The 18,069-nt window shown below is 39.0% G+C and overlaps 1 protein-coding gene across 3 annotated transcripts in view; it reads left to right on the plus strand.

Moving 5' to 3' along the window:
- TMEM144 (transmembrane protein 144) overlaps positions 1-18,069 on the plus strand; it is a 50,822-nt gene that overhangs the window by 21,177 nt on the left and 11,576 nt on the right. For all 3 annotated transcript variants that reach the window (XM_030816272.1, XM_003257902.3, XM_012508209.2), the window contains 5 exons: positions 7,253-7,334; positions 9,802-9,869; positions 11,881-11,999; positions 14,655-14,774; positions 15,870-15,967. In XM_030816272.1, coding sequence (XP_030672132.1) covers positions 7,253-7,334; positions 9,802-9,869; positions 11,881-11,999; positions 14,655-14,774; positions 15,870-15,967 — 487 coding nt within the window. The remainder of the gene's footprint in view (positions 1-7,252; positions 7,335-9,801; positions 9,870-11,880; positions 12,000-14,654; positions 14,775-15,869; positions 15,968-18,069) is intronic.

Genomic DNA, 18,069 nt, shown 5'->3' on the forward strand with positions numbered 1-18,069 from the left:
TTGGTCATTTCCTGGGCTACATACCTTGTATAGAATAACATTATACAAATAAGTTTTTTTAGAGTTCTAGTAAACTTATAATAACCGTAAAATAATAGGATCATAGCAACCTTTTGTCCTAACTCAGTGACTTGATGTATACACTGGGAACAGCCTTTGGTCTGAGGAAGGTCAGTTGAAGTCCTTACTGTACAAGTCCAAATTTTAAGGAAAATGAGTCCTGCGATGAGTTTCCTCATGTTTCAGCCATGCACGGACCAGTCAGCTTCTGGGTGTGACTGGAGCAGGGCTTGTCGTCTTATTCAGAGTCACTTTGCAGGGGTTGGCGAAGCTGCTCTCATCCACGTAGAGCTCCTAGTCTACTGATGTTTAAGGGTGGTCTCGGAGGTTGGGCCTACTAGGATAAACTGAGTCTAATACCTCTACACAGTTATGTTCAACTGGGCTCTCTAATACCGGGAGCAAGGTGGCGGGGTTTAGGGTGTTGTAAACTTCAATGGTTATGCGAGGATTTTCACAGAGCAAGCTTTGGTATCTAGTTAGTCTAGCATTCGTTGGCTAATGATGTCCTCTGGTATTTATTAAAGTCACCACAGCATGGGGGGACTTTAGGTTTTGCCTAAGAGTTAGCTTATCTGCTTCTTGTGCTAACAGGGCCATTGCTGCTAGGGCCCTTAGACACGGAGGCCAGCCTTTGGAAACCCCGTCTAGTTGTTTTGAGAGATAGGCCACTAGCCTTGGCCAGGGCCCTACAGTCTGGGTTAAAACTCCAACTGCCTTTTTTTTTTTTTTCTGACACATAGGGTGTAAAGGGTTTTATCAAAAGTATATTTTATTTTCTTTATACACCTTGCACATAAACTTTTTTTTTTTTTTTTTAGTTTTACATTCAGGAGGCCTAGTTACTTTTAAATTATACAACATTTCTTGCATAAATTCTTTTTTTATAACATTTTTCTCTTTCACGACTTTCGCAGACAATTCTTTGACATGCTTTAACTTTCTGACTTATTACAAATATTTTTTTCTTTAAACAACCAGTTAATTTATTTCAGGGCAAGAATTTACCATATAATACTCTTTTTACATAAGTTCTGCCACCCCTTTTTTTCTTTTCTTTTTTTTTTTTTTTTTTTGAAGATGATAACTATTCTTTTCTAAAGCGAACTTCTTTTATGTCTGTGGGCTAGACTGTCTAAGGCCACAGGAATAGAAGTTAGTATAATACGTGTTACACTGTTAACTTTTAGCAAACTTTACTTTTGTTGAAAACCTTGTAAGTTTGGGATTTTAATTATCCTTTGCTATTAATAAGAACTTGTTTTGTCCAAATTAATTTAGAAATGATATAGATGGTTTTTTTATTTTTCCTAACAGAATAGCCTCGTATCTTAAGATTTTTGAGTTAGTAAGCTACTTTTTTTGCTTTTTTGATTTAGGATAGTTCTGAACTGAACTAGTGAGGTGTGCTCACAATGAGGTTTCCTCTAAAAGTTATGTTTGTTTTTTTTTCTGTTAACAAAGCAGTTGCCGCTACAGATTGAATGCATTTGGGCCATCCTTGGGTTACTGGGTTAAGGATTTTTCATAGGAAGGCCTCAGTGCTTTCAGGATATGCCGTTGTTTACACTGACAACAAAGTGGTATTGGAGCGTTATAGGGTTACAGAGAATACTTTCAATTATCAATTACAGGTTTTAAATTTACTTTGGCTTTTAAAAGAATAGGGTACACTTTTTTTTTCTTAACTACTTGTATATATCTCTCTCTCTCTTTATCTCTTTGACTTTGTCTCTCTCTCTTTGACTTTCCTTTTGCCTCTGTCTCTTCCTCTCTCTCTTCTCGCTTACACTGCAGTTCTCTCAACCACTGTGGAGAGATCTAAAAGCAGTTGTAACCAAGCGTCTATGTACGGAAACTGGTCTGCGTACCCTGGCTTTACAGGTTACCTTGTGCCATACCTTTGAAACAAGGGACCTGTCCAGGCTTCCTTCTGATGGCCAACCTACCTTTAATGCTGGCCAGTCTACTTTATACAAAGTTTTAAGTTTTCCTGGTGTCATAGTACTCCATAGTCTCCTTTAAATCCTTTCTTGAAATTTTTCAACATATTTCCTAGTAGCATGGGCTTATTTGTGCCTGACCCATGCTTCTTCAAGACAAAACACCACGCTCACACCACACACACCACAAAACAAAGAACAGGTAAAAAGGGCACACACACACTTTTGCAGTTTACACCAAACCAAAATCAAAACCAAAATCAGAGTATCCAGAAATCTAAGCCAGGTCAAAACCAAAACCAAAGTATCAAGCAATCCAAGTCAAGTCAAAAACAAAAACCGAAGTGCCAGTACAGGCACACCGTGGGTGATCAGGCCACACTTCCACTCAAATGGAGTAGGCAAGTTCCCAAGACCAGTCCTGTCAAGCAATTCAAACCAAGTCAAAACCAAAACCAAAATCAAAGTGCCAATAAAGGCATGCCATGGGTGATCAGGCCACACTTCCACTCAAATGGACAGAGTAGGCAAGTTCCAAAGACTAGTCTTACCAAGTTTCAGATGTCCAGACTCCAGGTACCAGTTCCTTCCCGGTGTTCAGCCACTGCATTGATCCTCCATGGGGGCCTGCCACACACAGCTCTGGCGAGGCCTCCCACCAGGGCAAATGCCTACCTGGGAGCGCTCTCAGGATCCACGTTGCTCAGGCTAGTCGGAGTCCCCCACGGGGATGTTCCACAGGGCAGGCTTAAGCCGCCTAAGGAGCTGCCTCAACCATCTGCCAATCACCTTGCTTCCCGGTCAGGGAACCAAGAAATGTAGCAGGAGGAGCCGCAGACAAAACTCCTCAGACACCAAGTTAAAGAAGGAAGTGGTTTATTCAGCCAGGAGCATTGGGCAAGACTCCTGTCTTAAGAGCCGAGCTCCCTGAGTGAGCAATTGCTGTCCCTTTTTAGGGCTCATAACTCTAAGGGGGTCTGCATGAGAGGGTCGTGATCGATTGAGCAAGCAGGGGTTATGTGACTGGGGGCTGCATGCACCGGTAATCAGAACGAAATAGAACAGGACAGAGATTTTTACAGTGCCTTTCCATACAATGCCTGGAATCTATAGATAACATAACCGGTTAGGCCAGGGGTCGATCTTTAACTACTAGGCTTAGGTCAGGCAGGCCCAGGCTTGGTTTCAGGTCTGGTTCCTTGGTTTCAGGTCTGGTTCCTAGGCGCTGGGCTACCTGCCTTTAGTTTCGCTTCTCTTTCCTTTTCTGAGTATAAAACAATATAAGAAGGTCTGTCTCTCTTCTCTCAAGGTCATTCTTCTGTAGGGCTTCTGTGGTTTGCTGGGGATACACTTCAGGCCCTATTCATCTGGTTCGCTCCCACACTTAGAGATGTCACTCAAGGAGGCTGAAGAACAGCAAAGATGGATGCCTTCTCCTTCATCTGGGATCTCTGACCCCAAGAGGCACCAACCTGATGCCAGTAGGACCATTCCTGTATAGAATGTCTGACAACCCCTGTTAGAGGATCTCACCCAGTTGGGTGGCATGGGGAACAGGACCCATTTAAGGAAGCACTTCAACTGTCCCTTTTGGAGGGGGTGAGCTTCGCTGGGGGGAAACCCACTCATCTGGTCTATCCAGATTCCTCAGAACTACTGGAGGAAAGGCTAACTCTGCTGGTCTGCAGAGACTGTGGCCAACCCTCCCCTAAGGGAGGCCCAGGGAGGCTCAGGTTCTGTCCCTGAGCCTCGGGCTGGAGTTGTTGGAGTTCCTGCAGGGAGGCCCCGCCCAGTGAGAAAGGATGGGTCAGGGTCAGGCCTGAAGAGGTGATCTGGCCACAGTCTGCCACAGCCAGTGTGTTGGGCTTTGGGGAACCCTTCTTGGGGACCAAGCTCTCTAGCCTCCCTGGCTCCAGCAGTGGAAAAGCATGTCCTGGAGCTATAGAGCTGGATGCTACCCTTCCCCCACCCGGGGAGCTTAGTGTGTTAGATAGTAATGATTCCCAGTGCTGGCTGCTGCCCCTTCCCCAAGGAGCTCAGATGGCTTAGGCAGCAGGCAGCTACAGCTGTGGTACTGGTCACCCCTCCCTTCGGGAGCTCAGCAGGCTGAGGCAGATTCCAGCAGAGAGGCTGTTGAGAATCTGCATGGCTCCAGTGTTGGGACTCTAGGCCCCAGTGGCATAGGTTTGCAAGTTCTGTGGAAAAAGCATGGTTTCCCCAGCTGGGTAGCATGCTCACTCACCAATTCCCTTGGCTGTGGGGTGGGGGCCCTGCAGCCCTGTGTGGCTCTCAGGTGGGCCACTAGACCACACTGCTTTTCCTTCCTGACCGTTATTACGTCAGCCACCTAGTCGGTTCTCATGAGAGAATCTGGATACCTTGGTTGCCAGTGAAGGATTCACACACTAATTATCATTCTTTTTGATGTGAGCTTCTGATTGCTGCTGTTGCTAGTTGGCCATCTTGGTCCCGCCCATCCTATCTGTAGCTTTCAAGTATTTTCTAACATATCATTCTGTATTGTTTATTAGAAAAACACACAGGTCTATACAGAGTAGAGGATTTTCTTTTTTTTTTTTTTTTTTTTGAGACGGAGTCTCGCTCTGTCGCCCAGGCTGGAGTGCAGTGGCGCAAGCTCGGCTCACTGCAAGCTTCGCCTCCCGGGTTCACGCCATTCTCCGGCCTCAGCCTCTCCGAGTAGCTGGGACTACAGGCGCCCGCCACCATGCCCGGCTAATTTTTTGTATTTTTAGTAGAGACGGGGTTTCACCGTGGTCTCGATCTCCTGGCCTCGTGATCCACCCGCCTCGGCCTCCCAAAGTGCTAGGATTACAAGCATGAGCCACTGCGCCCGGCCATAAGGATTTTCATTGTATAATTTTGAGAACAAAATGCCAATTAATGTCTAATACTCACCTTACAAATATATATATATATATATATGCACACACAGAAATACATATTTACACAAATATATGTGTGTAAATATATAAATAATATATATAAAACACACATAACTCATTTAAATATACTCATATAATTAGGCTTTATGCATTCAATTTTACTACATGTTAAATATCTTGAGGACCCTGAAAGAGATATTAGATGTGGTTTCTATTATAGGACTGGAAAGGTGTGATACCTTTCTTCCCTATCATAAGGGTCATGGCTGACACTCCTGTAATAAAAGACAGGTTGATGAGACAAAAACATAACAAATTTAATCAAAGTTCTGCGTGACATGGGAACCTGAAGATCCAAAGACCCAGGGAAAAAACATCTGTTTTTCTGCTTAGATTTGAATATTTGACAGCCATGGAGAAATATAATTACACAAAGGGTGTGATCTAATGGTAATAGACTGAGGGGAGAAACACAGCAAAACCCGCCTGTTCAGATTCTTCTTGGTCTCTTTGTGTAGTATTTCTTCCTCCTTGATATACAGCAGGACCCCTCTGGAATGAGGGTCTTATGATCTAGACAAGGTAGGTCAGAGAATTTCTTTATAGCCAGCTCCTACACAGAACGTGGAGGGTTGGGGGTTGTTAGAGTAACTGATCTAGGTTTCATGGCTGGCTTTGAGGAAGAGGGATTCTAGTGTCCATGACTCATCTTGGAGAAGAGGAATTCTAATTTCTGCGGCCTGCTTTGTGGGAGAAAGGTGAGTGGAAGCCATCAAGGCGTGAGGAAGTCAGAGAGAGACTTTCCTTCTGAGGCTGCTTCTGAGGCCTTCCAATCTCCTATAGTTCAAAGTACTCAGCATGCCAAAGTGCCGTAATTTGAGGTATCATTTTCTGACCCCAACATTGGCTTCTATTGAATTAGAAAATCTTTAGAGAAAAAAAGATTACATTGTGGCAAATGGTCTAGATTGTGTGGTAACTATTCTTAGCGTTGTGGGGATTCAAAGAGGAAGATTCAGTAAGGACTGGCCCAAGGGGAAGTTTTTTTTTTAAACCACATTCAACACTTCAACTCTTCTTTAGTTTGGATAGGACAAAGAGTATGTAGGGTGTCCAGCTACGGAAGAAAGGGAAGCAAGTGCAAGTCGTTGTGAAAAATTGGGGAGGGGGGTTGGTAGAGAGCTTGGAGCAGGGAGTGGTCAGGCATAGAAGCCAATACGAGGATTTATGTTGAGATAGATTGGGTGGAACATAATGCAGAGAGCCATAAAAATCAAAAAGGAAAGTTAAATCTCATATGGAAAGGAATATGAAACTATTCGTGTTTTAAAGCAAGTAAGAGATTGAACAAAGAAACCTAACTAGAGCATTTTAATTTTTACACAAAAGATGGCATATGATAGACACTCTTCTGTACCTAGCTACCTACCCTATTTCAGTGTCATATATGCTTTGAAAGCTTCTTATTTTGTTTGAAATGTTGAACCATGCAAATGTATTTTAAACATATTTCAAGTGATGTTAAAAGTATCCCAATGTTGTTCATTTTCTCAAGTTAATTTAATCTTTTGACACATTTTAACAAATTTGCATGGCTTAAAAGCCAAGAGTAAGTGAGGCATTTGTTGCAAAGATACAGGACATCAATAGTGTATTATGAGAGAGATGTTAAAGGGAAAAATGTCACTAGACTTAAATGTATGTTTTTATCTCTTAAACTATATCCTGGAGATCTTTCCATATCAGAGCATAGAGATCATCATTATTCCATTTTTACAGCTGCATAGTATTCCATTGCATGACCATGTAGGCCACCTCACCTGAGTTTGAGTGTACCTGTGTGAGTGGGCCTCCAGCAGGATTGGTAAGGTCAGGAGTGGACACACTGGTGGCCTCAGTAGATCACCCCAGATTCTCCTCTGTGTGAGTTATACAGTTCTGCACTTCTATCAGCAGTATCTAAGAGTATCTGTCCCCTAGCATTTGTCCAACTGAGGATGTTCAGCTTTTGAAGTTGGTCAATATAATAGCTAAGAAATATTATTTCAATGTAGTTTCCATTTGTGTTTCTTTTACAATGTGATTTCAAAGTTAAGGGAAAGATCTGATGTGGAAGGAAAGCTTATGAGTTTAGCCTTTAGCCTGCTGTAATTAAGGAAAATGAGAAACATCTAAGAGAACAGGCGTTCTGGCAAAATGGCAGGACCACTGAAGGGGCAATTTGAAAGTAATCATTGTGTCATTAGGATCTGAATATTTAAGGTGTGTGTTTTTTTCTTAAAAATCAAGCAGCTTGATATAAACCAGTATTATAATAAATATCACTAAAATTTATTTTCCTTACAGTGCTTTCATATTTTTGTTCATCAAAAGTGAAATACCAAATAACACGTGTTCCATGGATACCACTCCATTAATAACAGAGCATGTGAGTATAGTATGAGAGACAACTTGACTTGAAACATAAAATTAAGATAAATGGAAAATACATAAATTTTAAACACAGATGAAAAAGTGGTGTTTGCTCATCACTCCTGGCTATGTAAAATATCTTAGCTTATTTATTATGGCTAGGTCTATGCAGCAATCAATTAATATTTCCACAGTTCAGCTTCTCAGCAAGCACACAGGTTTATTTATTTTGATTAACAGATCTCTACTAGGTGATATATATATAACCCCATGTTTTGTAATGATTTAAAAATTCCTACAATAGAGGAACCCTAAATACTGTAGAGGAATGTGAAAATAACTTTAGAAAGTGGAGGAAGGAGGTTTTGAAGTTGGTCCAGGGGAGAATAGACCATAGGAAGCCTATGAAAGGTAAGTGAAGTCGTATGAGAGTAGCAACTGGTATCCCATTCTACCCAAAGTGAAAAACAGAAAATACGATAGGAGTCACTGTTTTGACCTTGAAGAATCTAAATTAGTCTGGAATAGTAAATCTGAGTGAAATAGGGGCAACTTTTAAAAGGGACCCGATAAAGCACAAGTGTCAGTAGCTACATATACAAAAGTGACTTCAAGGCAAAGCCTCATTGCCATGAACCCAGGCTCTAATCCTTCTCATCTCAAGAAATCTCTCCTGTCTGCCCTGGGCCAGTGCTATCCAGCTGCCCTCTGAATCCAGCGCTCCTTACCCCCAGTGGGGTATTGCCACTTGGCAGGGTGCTTATCTACCCCTTACTTCAAAATTAATCTTTTCTCCTTTCCTTCTTCCCCTATCAAAACTTTTATCAACTAAAACCTTAGTTAAATTGACACTAAAGTTGAATAGTAATTAGCTTAAGTGTAAAGAGAAGAGGTTTATCAATCCACAGGCATCTCTAATCAGGGAAATGTTTCAGGGAGAAGGGAGGAGTTGGCTTTGGGAAAGGGTTCCTTGCCTGCTTCAGGGGTCCAGACACCTCCTGCCCAACCATCCTCCAAAACAATGGAACAAAATAATAAAATAAATGCAGCTTGGTAAAAGATACACAGTAGGCTAACTGCCTGAGATTTTTCTAGGCAATAAGTTTAAAGATCCATAAACAGCATGATTGATGGGTATGCAACCATGCATCATGAGCTCCTTATGGTGAAAGAAACCATTTTTGCCAAAGGAAAACTTGACTTAGCACATGACAAAGAATTCAAATCTACTTTCTTGTCTCTTACAAAAACAATAGGATTATAACATCAAGAACACTTCAGTTGGCCAGGTGTGGTGGCTCATGCCCGTAATCCCAGCACTGTGGGAGGCCAAGGTGGGCAGATCACCTGAGGTCAGGAGTTCAAGACCAGTCTGCCCAACATGGTGAAACTCTGTCTCTACTAAAAATACAAAAAAAAAAAAAAAAAAAAAATGAGCTGGGTGTGGTGGCATGCACCTGTCATCCCGGCTACTTGGGAGGCTGACGCAGGAGAATCACTTGAACCTAGGAGGAGGAGGCTGCAGTGAGTCAAGATCACACCACTGCACTCCAGCCTGGGCAACAAGAACGAAACTCCATCTCAAAAAAAAAAAAAAAAGAACACTTCGGCTAAGAGGCAGTATTATAATATACTCCCCTTATCCACAGAGGATATGTTCCAAGACACCCAAGGAATGCGTGAAACCACAGATAGTACCAAACCCTATATATAGTATGTCTTTGTATCTGATCACTAAGACAGCTACTAAGTGACTTGGGGGCAGGCAGTGTATACGATATGGATAGGCTGGACATAGGGATCATTCACATTCCAGGTGAGATGGAGAAGGACGATGCAGGGTTTCATCACACTATTCAGAACAGTGTGCAATTGAAAACTTATGAATTATTCATTTCCAGAATTTTTCTTTTAATATCTTTGGACTACTGTTGACAGTGGGTAACTGAAACCACAAAAAGTGAAACTACAGATAACGGAGGGATACTGTAATTCCATAGTAGAAATATGAATTTGCTCATAATTTTTCCTGACTTACAATATCAGCCTAATATTGAAACATGGCTTGGAATGTTTTATTAACTAATTTAGCAAAACAAAAAAATCAGTATAAGAAATGCTCATTGATCTTAAGCATTCCATAGGAGGAGAGTCTAATTTCCTTACAGATTATGCAGACCATTAAAATATGCAAATGAAACACGAGTTAATAAGTTTTATTAGTTTTTATAGGTGTATCACAATAGCCACATATTAAATGTGAGAATTTGAAATGGAGGACTTGCCAACTGCCAAGTCATCCTACATGAAAGAGGGAACAATTAGAAACAGTTGAGTTTAGAGATATCAGAATGCGTAGGTGACGTTTATTATATTTTAAAGCACGTTTGAAAGAGAAGAGAAAAGCACTAGAAATATTGTCACCAGTGTGATTATCAATTGAATGCTCTTTTTGTTTTAATTTGGGCCAATGTTTTCAATAGGTGATCAACACAACCCAAGACCCCTGTTCCTGGGTGGATAAACTTTCTACAGTACACCACCGCATAGTGTAAGGAGTGGTTACTTCTTTGCTCTATTATTCTGTTTCACATTTGGTTAAAGCAGGGATTACCAGCGTGAAGTAATGTTCATCTGAGTTCAAGAAGAAAATAGTAATGCAAGCTTTGACTTTTATCTCCATGTGGCTAGGTTTTTTTGTCCCCTGCTGAATTTTAGGTACAGATGCCCTTGAGCTCAACTGCTTTGAGTAATTACTAAATCATTGCATTTATCTCCAAATGATAAGTAGATAATAAAAGCAACCTAATTTTGCATGACTTGTGTAGCTAAAGTAAAAGAGGTAGTATTGTGACCAACCTGCTCTCAGCAGTCACAGTCAGATTAGGCAATAAACTTGTCTAGCACTGCACCACCCAGGATGCCCACCCTGCTCTGGGAATCCCCACACTCCTGTGTTTAGACTGTTGTATAATTCCAGACATTCATTGTCAAATATAGTGGAACATTCTGTGTCCATGTGGGTCCTACTCCCTCTATCTCCGTAAGAACTCAGAGAGTTGGGCTCAACATCAGCCCCTCTACTTTAGGGTGGGTTTTTTTTGTTGTTCTGTTTTGTTTTTTGGACTTCCAAATAAATATGAAAATACACACTAGTATATAGCTTGTATTTTACATTTGATGGCTGCTTTAAACTTCATGTGGTGACACCTTTTGACTCAAGAATATAAAGCCTTCTTTTTGATAGTGTATATACTATCTTTACCGGGGGAAACAGCAGCACCTGACACATAGTAGAAAATAAATATTTGAATAATTTGAATGAATGAAAGAATAACAACCTTTGGAAGAAATAAATATGTTGCTGGTTTTGCGTCAGAATAAAACCAATCTTTCAAACAAAAAATTTTTTCAAATATTTTTTGCACAAAGCCTCCCCTTCATTAAGATATTTGTTAAGAAAAATATTGTTGTCTTGTAATTAGCTAGGCCTAGTCTATTAGTCTTGTCTGCGTTTGGGATGCTCCACGGCTATGAAGTCCAGACCTCACGTGACACAGGGATTTCCTGTATGAGTAGGACATGTTGCCAAGGTGGTCTTGTGAGTTTCTACAGGCTCATGTTACTTATAGTACTACTTAAATTGACTAAGTTAGTTTTTAAGCTTTGGAGGGAACTGTTTTTGCCTATGACTGTTTTCTGTTTGGAGGGTTTTTTTGTGTGATTTTTTTTTTTTTTTTTTTTTTTTGAGACGAGGTCTCACTCTGTCGCCTGGCTGGAGTGCAGTGGCAAAGTGCTCGGATTATAGGCAAAAGCCACCACTCCTGGCCTGTTTTCTGTCATTGTTCTTTGTGTTAACTTCAAGGAACTGTTCCAAAATATGAATCACCTCCCCCTACAATCATTGGAAATGCCTGCTTCATGCAGATATGGCCCAAGTCTGGGGAGTCTGCCTGACTCCAGTTCTGAAAATGAAACATTTTCTTTTTATAAAAAGGAATGTTTTCTCTGAAATACCCAGATTATTTAATTAAATCAGCACTTCCTCTTGACCATGGCACTGTCAACTAAGGCATAGGCAAGTTCATGGATTTCAATAGTTGTTTTCAACAAACATGCATTTAGTACTTAGTCTGTCCTAGTTCTGGGCTGGATAGCATGGCCTGTTAAAATTTTTAAAAAACCATAAAGCATGGTGTCAGTATATAGATATCTCAATTTAATTAGAGTGCCAAGTTTATTTATGTAGACTGTACAAGATAACTGTAGCAATATTCTCATCTATGTAATGACAACTTATAATTATAATCCATTTTAATTTCTATAAATCATGTACTTCTAAAATTAGACACTGGTGGACTGAAGCTGTCCTCCTAGTCCTGATGCCACTTTAATACTGCAGGGTATTTCTGTGACTTCCGCCAGTCACAGAGCTTGAGATAAATGGATGCTTTTTGTTTGTTTGTGATTTGCCTTTTGAAGCATGTTTATGATTCCATTTGTGCATTTGTCAGAAATACTGTTTTGGGCCAAGATTAATAGTGATTTATTTGTTTTGTAAGGGGCTGTAGTCTTGCAGTGATATCTGGAGTACTCTATGGATCTACATTTGTGCCGATCATCTACATCAAGGACCACAGCAAAAGAAATGATAGTATATATGCAGGGGCAAGCCAATATGGTGAGAATAAAAAGTTATCTTACTTTATTAATATCTATTTTTTATGAATATAAAAAGAATTGTGATAATAGTAAATACTGATGGGTCGATTCGATCTTTCTTTGTCCCTGTAAGTGGCAAATTAGAAAGGCACTGAACACCAAAAATAATAAAGGATTCAGTATTTTCATATGATCTTTAACATACAAATGCAACCAACTTTAGTCAGGACTCTTTTCAACTACTTGGATCTCAACACATGGTTTCTGACTTTCCAGTAAGATTTGGAAATTATTTTCCAGTTAGATGATCTCTGGGAAAAAATGTATACCTCTGCTCTTTTAAAAAGGCTAAAGTGTAGTACATAGTACTTTAAAATCAGGTAAAGGTCAATGTATAGCCTACTTGGTCAGAGGATATTATTTTTCAAGCACAGAGTCATGCACTGGAAGGCCCAACATAATGCTTCCTGTTAATATCTCAGTTTCCATTGATAGAATTAATCTCCCAGGAGTAAACTCAATACTGTATGCAATAGCCTTGTACAGATTCAAAAGGAGATGAAAGAGTGTTTACTTCGGAGATCTGCCAATTATGTTGAAGCATGGCTTACACCCATGAAATGATAAGAGAATAGGATCATTCATAAAATAAAGTTCTAAATCAGATGGCACAGAAAATTAATGTGACCTCTGTTCAGATAAAGGAGAATTTGGGGGGCAAAAGTCATGAGGGAAAGATTGTCAAAGAAGTTGAGATTTGAACTCAACTTTAACAGAATGGATAGACTGAGTAGATGCCATAGTTTCCATCTTCCTTTTTATAGTTAGCCCCATGTATATTACTCAAACCTTTTATTGACTTCTGTCTTTCATTTGTTAAAATTTTATACAAATACTTTTTTGCATTTTTACAAAAAGATAAAAACTAATAAAAATAGAATATCATAGGATAAATTAAAACAAGGTCTCACTAAAGAAAGAAAGACAAGAGTGGGTATATAAAAGGAATCAGAAACGAGTCTAAAAACTTTATACTAATTTGTATACTTGCTAGAAAGGAGGCATAAATTTGGCTCTTAGAGTCCCTGTAGGCACAAGGGAAATCAGATCAGTCTCATGATTCAATGAGCACAAGATAAAAACAACTAATTGTTCAGGAGCACAGATGTTCTTGGTACAGGGACATAATAGACAGTGTCCTCACCAATCTCTACACAAAGAGAACAATGGCTTCTTAGGGATCTTGCTTGTGACAACTCTCTGAATGTAATGTGATGGGAACACTTTATCCCAGTTTATTCAAAAATAATTAGGGGGGATTATTTTTTATTTCATTTATTTAACAACACATACGTAGTATGTGCTCTGTCCTAAGTATTTTACAAATACCCAGTTAATTCTCATAACAACTAATACCCTTTCTTTGTTTTACAATTGAGAAAATTAAGACATAGACATGAGACGATTTGTCCAAGTCCCAAAGTTAGTATTGAAATGAGGATTTGCACCCAGGTGGTCCATGCTTTTAATCACTACATTTTGCTTTCTTTTGTGGTGGTCCATATACAGATGTATTGCCCTTACATGATCCAGAAATAGGATTTAAGACTTAGAGCAACAGACAAACTCACTGTCAAACTTTTCTTCCTAAACATGGCCACTCATCTTTGTCAAAACTTTAGGGGACAGAAACATTGAGTCCAACATGGATTTCCCAGCCAAGAACCTGTAGTGCACCCATCTGTGTGGCCACAGTCCCATCTGCTTAAACAGTCAGTGGAGTTGGGATTTTTCCGAGATTGGGCCACCATCATGTGATATTAACTTCCCCATGTACTTACGTTTATAATCAACAATTGAATAAAGCCCTCTCTGGATTAACTTTCTGAATAGCCTTCTGTACAGCTGTCATCTGCAACAGAGATGCTGGTCTCCAGATTGATCAATGGATCCTATAAAATTAGCACCTCCAATTTTTTCATTCACATTCTCACTGTGGTCAACCTGAGGATTTGCTATAATTGCTATTGTCATTAGTAAAATTAGGCCTGAATGCCTATTTTTAAAAGGGAGGTATTAACATCATAGTTACATAATTCATTGTTTCTTATTTAGCTTTACCAGATGATCATAAAAATTAGCCTTTAGTTTTGATTATAGTAACTAATTTACTACTTAATGTATCCAGATTTTAAATATATTAATTAAAATTCTATATGAACAGCATGTAGAAAACTAGGATGATTAAATATAATTAATGGGTTTTTTTTTTTTTTTTTGAGACAGAATCTCACTCTATCACCCAGGCTGGAGTGCAGTGGCATGATCTCCACTCACTGCAAGCTCCACTTCCCAGGTTCACACCATTCTCCTGCCTCAGCCTCCCAAGTAGCTGGGACTACAGGCGCCCACCACCACACCTGGCTAATTTTTTGTATTTTTAGTAAAGGCAGGGTTTCACCGTGTTAGCCAGGACAGTCTCGATCTCCTGACCTCGTGATCCACCCGCCTCAGCTTCCCAAAGTACTGGGATTACAGGTGTGAGCCACCGCGCTCTGCCTAATTAATGGTTTATTTGCCTTAAAGGTTAATTCTGGTGAGTTTATTTTCAGAAATCTAAATATATCTGGAATGATTAAAATGGTGTTTGAGAGTTTTCAATCTCTATTTTCAGATTTAGACTATGTTTTTGCGCACTTCAGTGGTATCTTTCTTACAAGTACTGTCTACTTTCTGGCCTACTGCATAGCCATGAAAAATAGTCCTAAACTATATCCTGAAGCAGTCCTACCAGGTAAGAATATGTACTACAGATCTTCTTACTATATGAAAGTGTCATCTACAACTCATTTAACTTGAATAAGTTTCTTCTGGAAACAAAGCCATCTTCTGTGTGTATATGTGGGGTGTGTGTGTGTGTGTGTGTGTGTGTGTGCATGTTCATTCCCCCTAATTACTTTTGCCCAGTTCACCACCAAATATGAAGTATTTTAAATCCTTGAAACTGAATATGAAACGTTGGCCATTATTACAGAACCTAAAACTTAAACAATAAATCTATTAATAAGATATTTTCCTGTGCCAAACATCTTCTGTATTGATCGTCATTCTTTACTATTTCTTTTTCACTATCTAAAGGTTCATATATCAACAAATAGGAATATACAGTAACTTGGGAAAACAGTTTCTACAAAATGTAGGAAGAGATCGTGTTGACTTCAAAAAAGACATATGTTAACATACATGGTTTGGGACTTAATTCATTAGGCATTGATCTTTTTAAAAAATCTCATTTCGGAGTTTATTATAATTCAATTTGGAATGTAGATCCACAAATAAAATTTTTTAAAGGCAAAAATAAAGCATAAGTCAGAGACTTGTTCTGAAATGCCTAACAGATTTGTGCTAAAGAATGCCACCATGTAGAAAATGCTAGAATACTTTACTGAATGCCTAGCTAAAGTACTGTGAAAGTTTTAGCTGGTATTTTTACTTAAATACTATAGGTTTTTTTTTTCTTAGCCATAGCATCACTCTGATCCACTTTATTAATATCTATGGTTTACAGTAAATGGTAGTTGCAGAGAATGTTCGGGTTCAGTATGTCCCCTAGTCCCCTTTTCATCACCCAATCTCTACCTCTTTTACTACTATGGGTACTTTAATGCCGATAATATGAAAGCATTGATCACTCTACCCATAGCAGGCAAGAGTAGAGAAATTACTTGGTTCTAAAATAACAATAAAACACAGCTCAAAATTCCATATTGGCCAACAACATTGATTGGAATGCATTTATATGTGCACTTTGATATTCCTGTTGTAGCTCACTGTGAGTTCTTCAGGAGGGGAACATGGTCTGCAAATGTGTGTTGTCTTTGTATTTCAGGATTCCTGTCAGGAGTACTTTGGGCTATAGCTACCTGCTGTTGGTTCATAGCAAATCACTCTCTGAGTGCTGTGGTCAGTTTTCCAATAATCACTGCTGTAAGTAGCTGAACTGTTTTTCCAAATTTTCATTTTATGAATGTAAACCCAATTTTTCTGAAGCACTCTTAGGGCATTGCTAAAGACTGTCATGGAGTTTGATTTTTTAGGAGTACAATTAATGGATTCAGATAGATAAACTGACCCTCTTGAATCTTCATGTGCTTGATTGCTAAGGAACATTTCTCACCTCATTTTAGCAGGGCTGTTACTCCGTAATCTTTAATATTCTTGCAGTTTTTGGTTTGATGGGTTTATCTAATGTAATTTTAGTGACATTGTAATTTGCTATTGATAACTATTATTCTCTCCTTATATAAAAGTTTATAAATATGGGACCTCTTAAAGGGAACATTGAAAAACAAATAACAATATCCTTCACAAAACTTTTATAGTAGACAGAGAGTTGGTTTTTCTACCATTGTTTCTTGTTTTGAGTAGGAATGAAGACTGAGGACAAAATAAAAACCTAATTCAAAGGAAATAAACCACTGAAGTAGGTGAGTGTGGGCAGAGGATCAGTGAGAGTGGTCACTGTGGCTTTTGGCGACCTGCCCATCACAGAGATTATTCTTGAAAAACTGTAATGGAAGCAGAGCCTTCTCACTCACCAGGCGTAACTTTCTTACCTTGTACGCTTGGTGCTTGTTATCTGGGAAGGACAGGTATTTGGAGTCGGTGAGGGAGTAGGTCCCTATTGCTACCAGGCCCTTCCTTGGTTTTATTTTAGTCACTTTATCCAAGGACAACCTTATCTACACACAGAAAAGATTTAGTCCCTACCCTCAAAAATCTTACATTCTTCATTATTTTATTTTTTCCGTAGGGTAAGATTTTTTTAACTTTTTTAAACATAAAATGTCAAACGAACCTATCACCTAGTTTCAACAATTATGTATATGGTCAATCAATTTTATCAGAATACATTTTTAATATCCCAGCAGTGCTGTTCTTCCCAGGTATACATATTCTCATAGTTATATATCCAGTGGTAACTGGACTGAGTTCCTTGAAAGTAGTATCCATTTTGTTTATTAGCAAATAACATTCCATTAAAAAGCCAAAAGAAAAAAGAAAGAAAGAAAAAAGTAGCCTAGCAGGGGCTGTTACCTCTGCTCCATGTCTTCCTTGATAATTCTAAACTGAATCAGCTTATTCTAAAGATAGAAGCGAGTTCACTTTGTTTTCAAAAGCTGATTTACACCTAACTTCCATTAGTTTACAAAAGGAAAATATACAATCCAAATTACCAAAACTGTTGTATCTCCTATGAAGATGTCCTTCCTATTGGGCTCTCCTTGGCCTGAATCAAAGAGTCAGTACATACTTTGACCTATGCTTGCATTACTTTTACCAAAGCACCCTTCCTATAACCACACTACTCACGATGACTCTTAGGCCATGCCTAAACTCATATTTAGAAAACGATCAGACAAGAATCTTCAAAGGTCAATGATACCTTGCGGTATTGTCATGTACCATGTTCTCTGAAGGGAAATGGATTTTCAGATTAAAAATTCTTGAGTGATTAGCGTAACATTAATATGGTATCCTCTGTTCTATTGCTTCCTCTCATTCTGTTGAAAGTCAGTGTGGGGTTGCCTAAAAGACCCATATGCTTCTTGTTTGATTTGGATTTTGAGGCTTAGGAACTTACATCATTGATAAAAGGCAGTTCCTTTGATTTATTTCTCTGGCTCTTTTGATGTTAACTTTCCAGATACTGATAAACAGAGGGGAGTGTATTTTTTTGTTTCATTTACATATCAAGAGTGGCATCAAACTTCATTGATCAGTCCTTTTGACAGTTGGAGTAGTGGTAGGGGAAAAACATTTTGGAATCTATTTGAAACTCTTCCAGAGTTTCTTGGAGTTTGAAGAGCAATCATAAAATGTTGATACAATATACCTTCTCCACAAAGACCACACTTAACACACATTCCAATTTTCTTCCTTCTCAGCTAAGAAGAATTACCACCAAACTTGAATAGCTTAAAGTTTATAAATTGCAGAATCATTCCTTTTTTTCACCTGTTTCTTCTCATTTCCTCTGTCCTATATTATTTCATTCTTTTCTTTGTCTCCTGCCCAGAAACCCCTAT

This window comes from Nomascus leucogenys, chromosome 7b (assembly GCF_006542625.1).
Source record: "Nomascus leucogenys isolate Asia chromosome 7b, Asia_NLE_v1, whole genome shotgun sequence".
Classification (NCBI taxonomy): Eukaryota; Metazoa; Chordata; class Mammalia; order Primates; family Hylobatidae; genus Nomascus; species Nomascus leucogenys.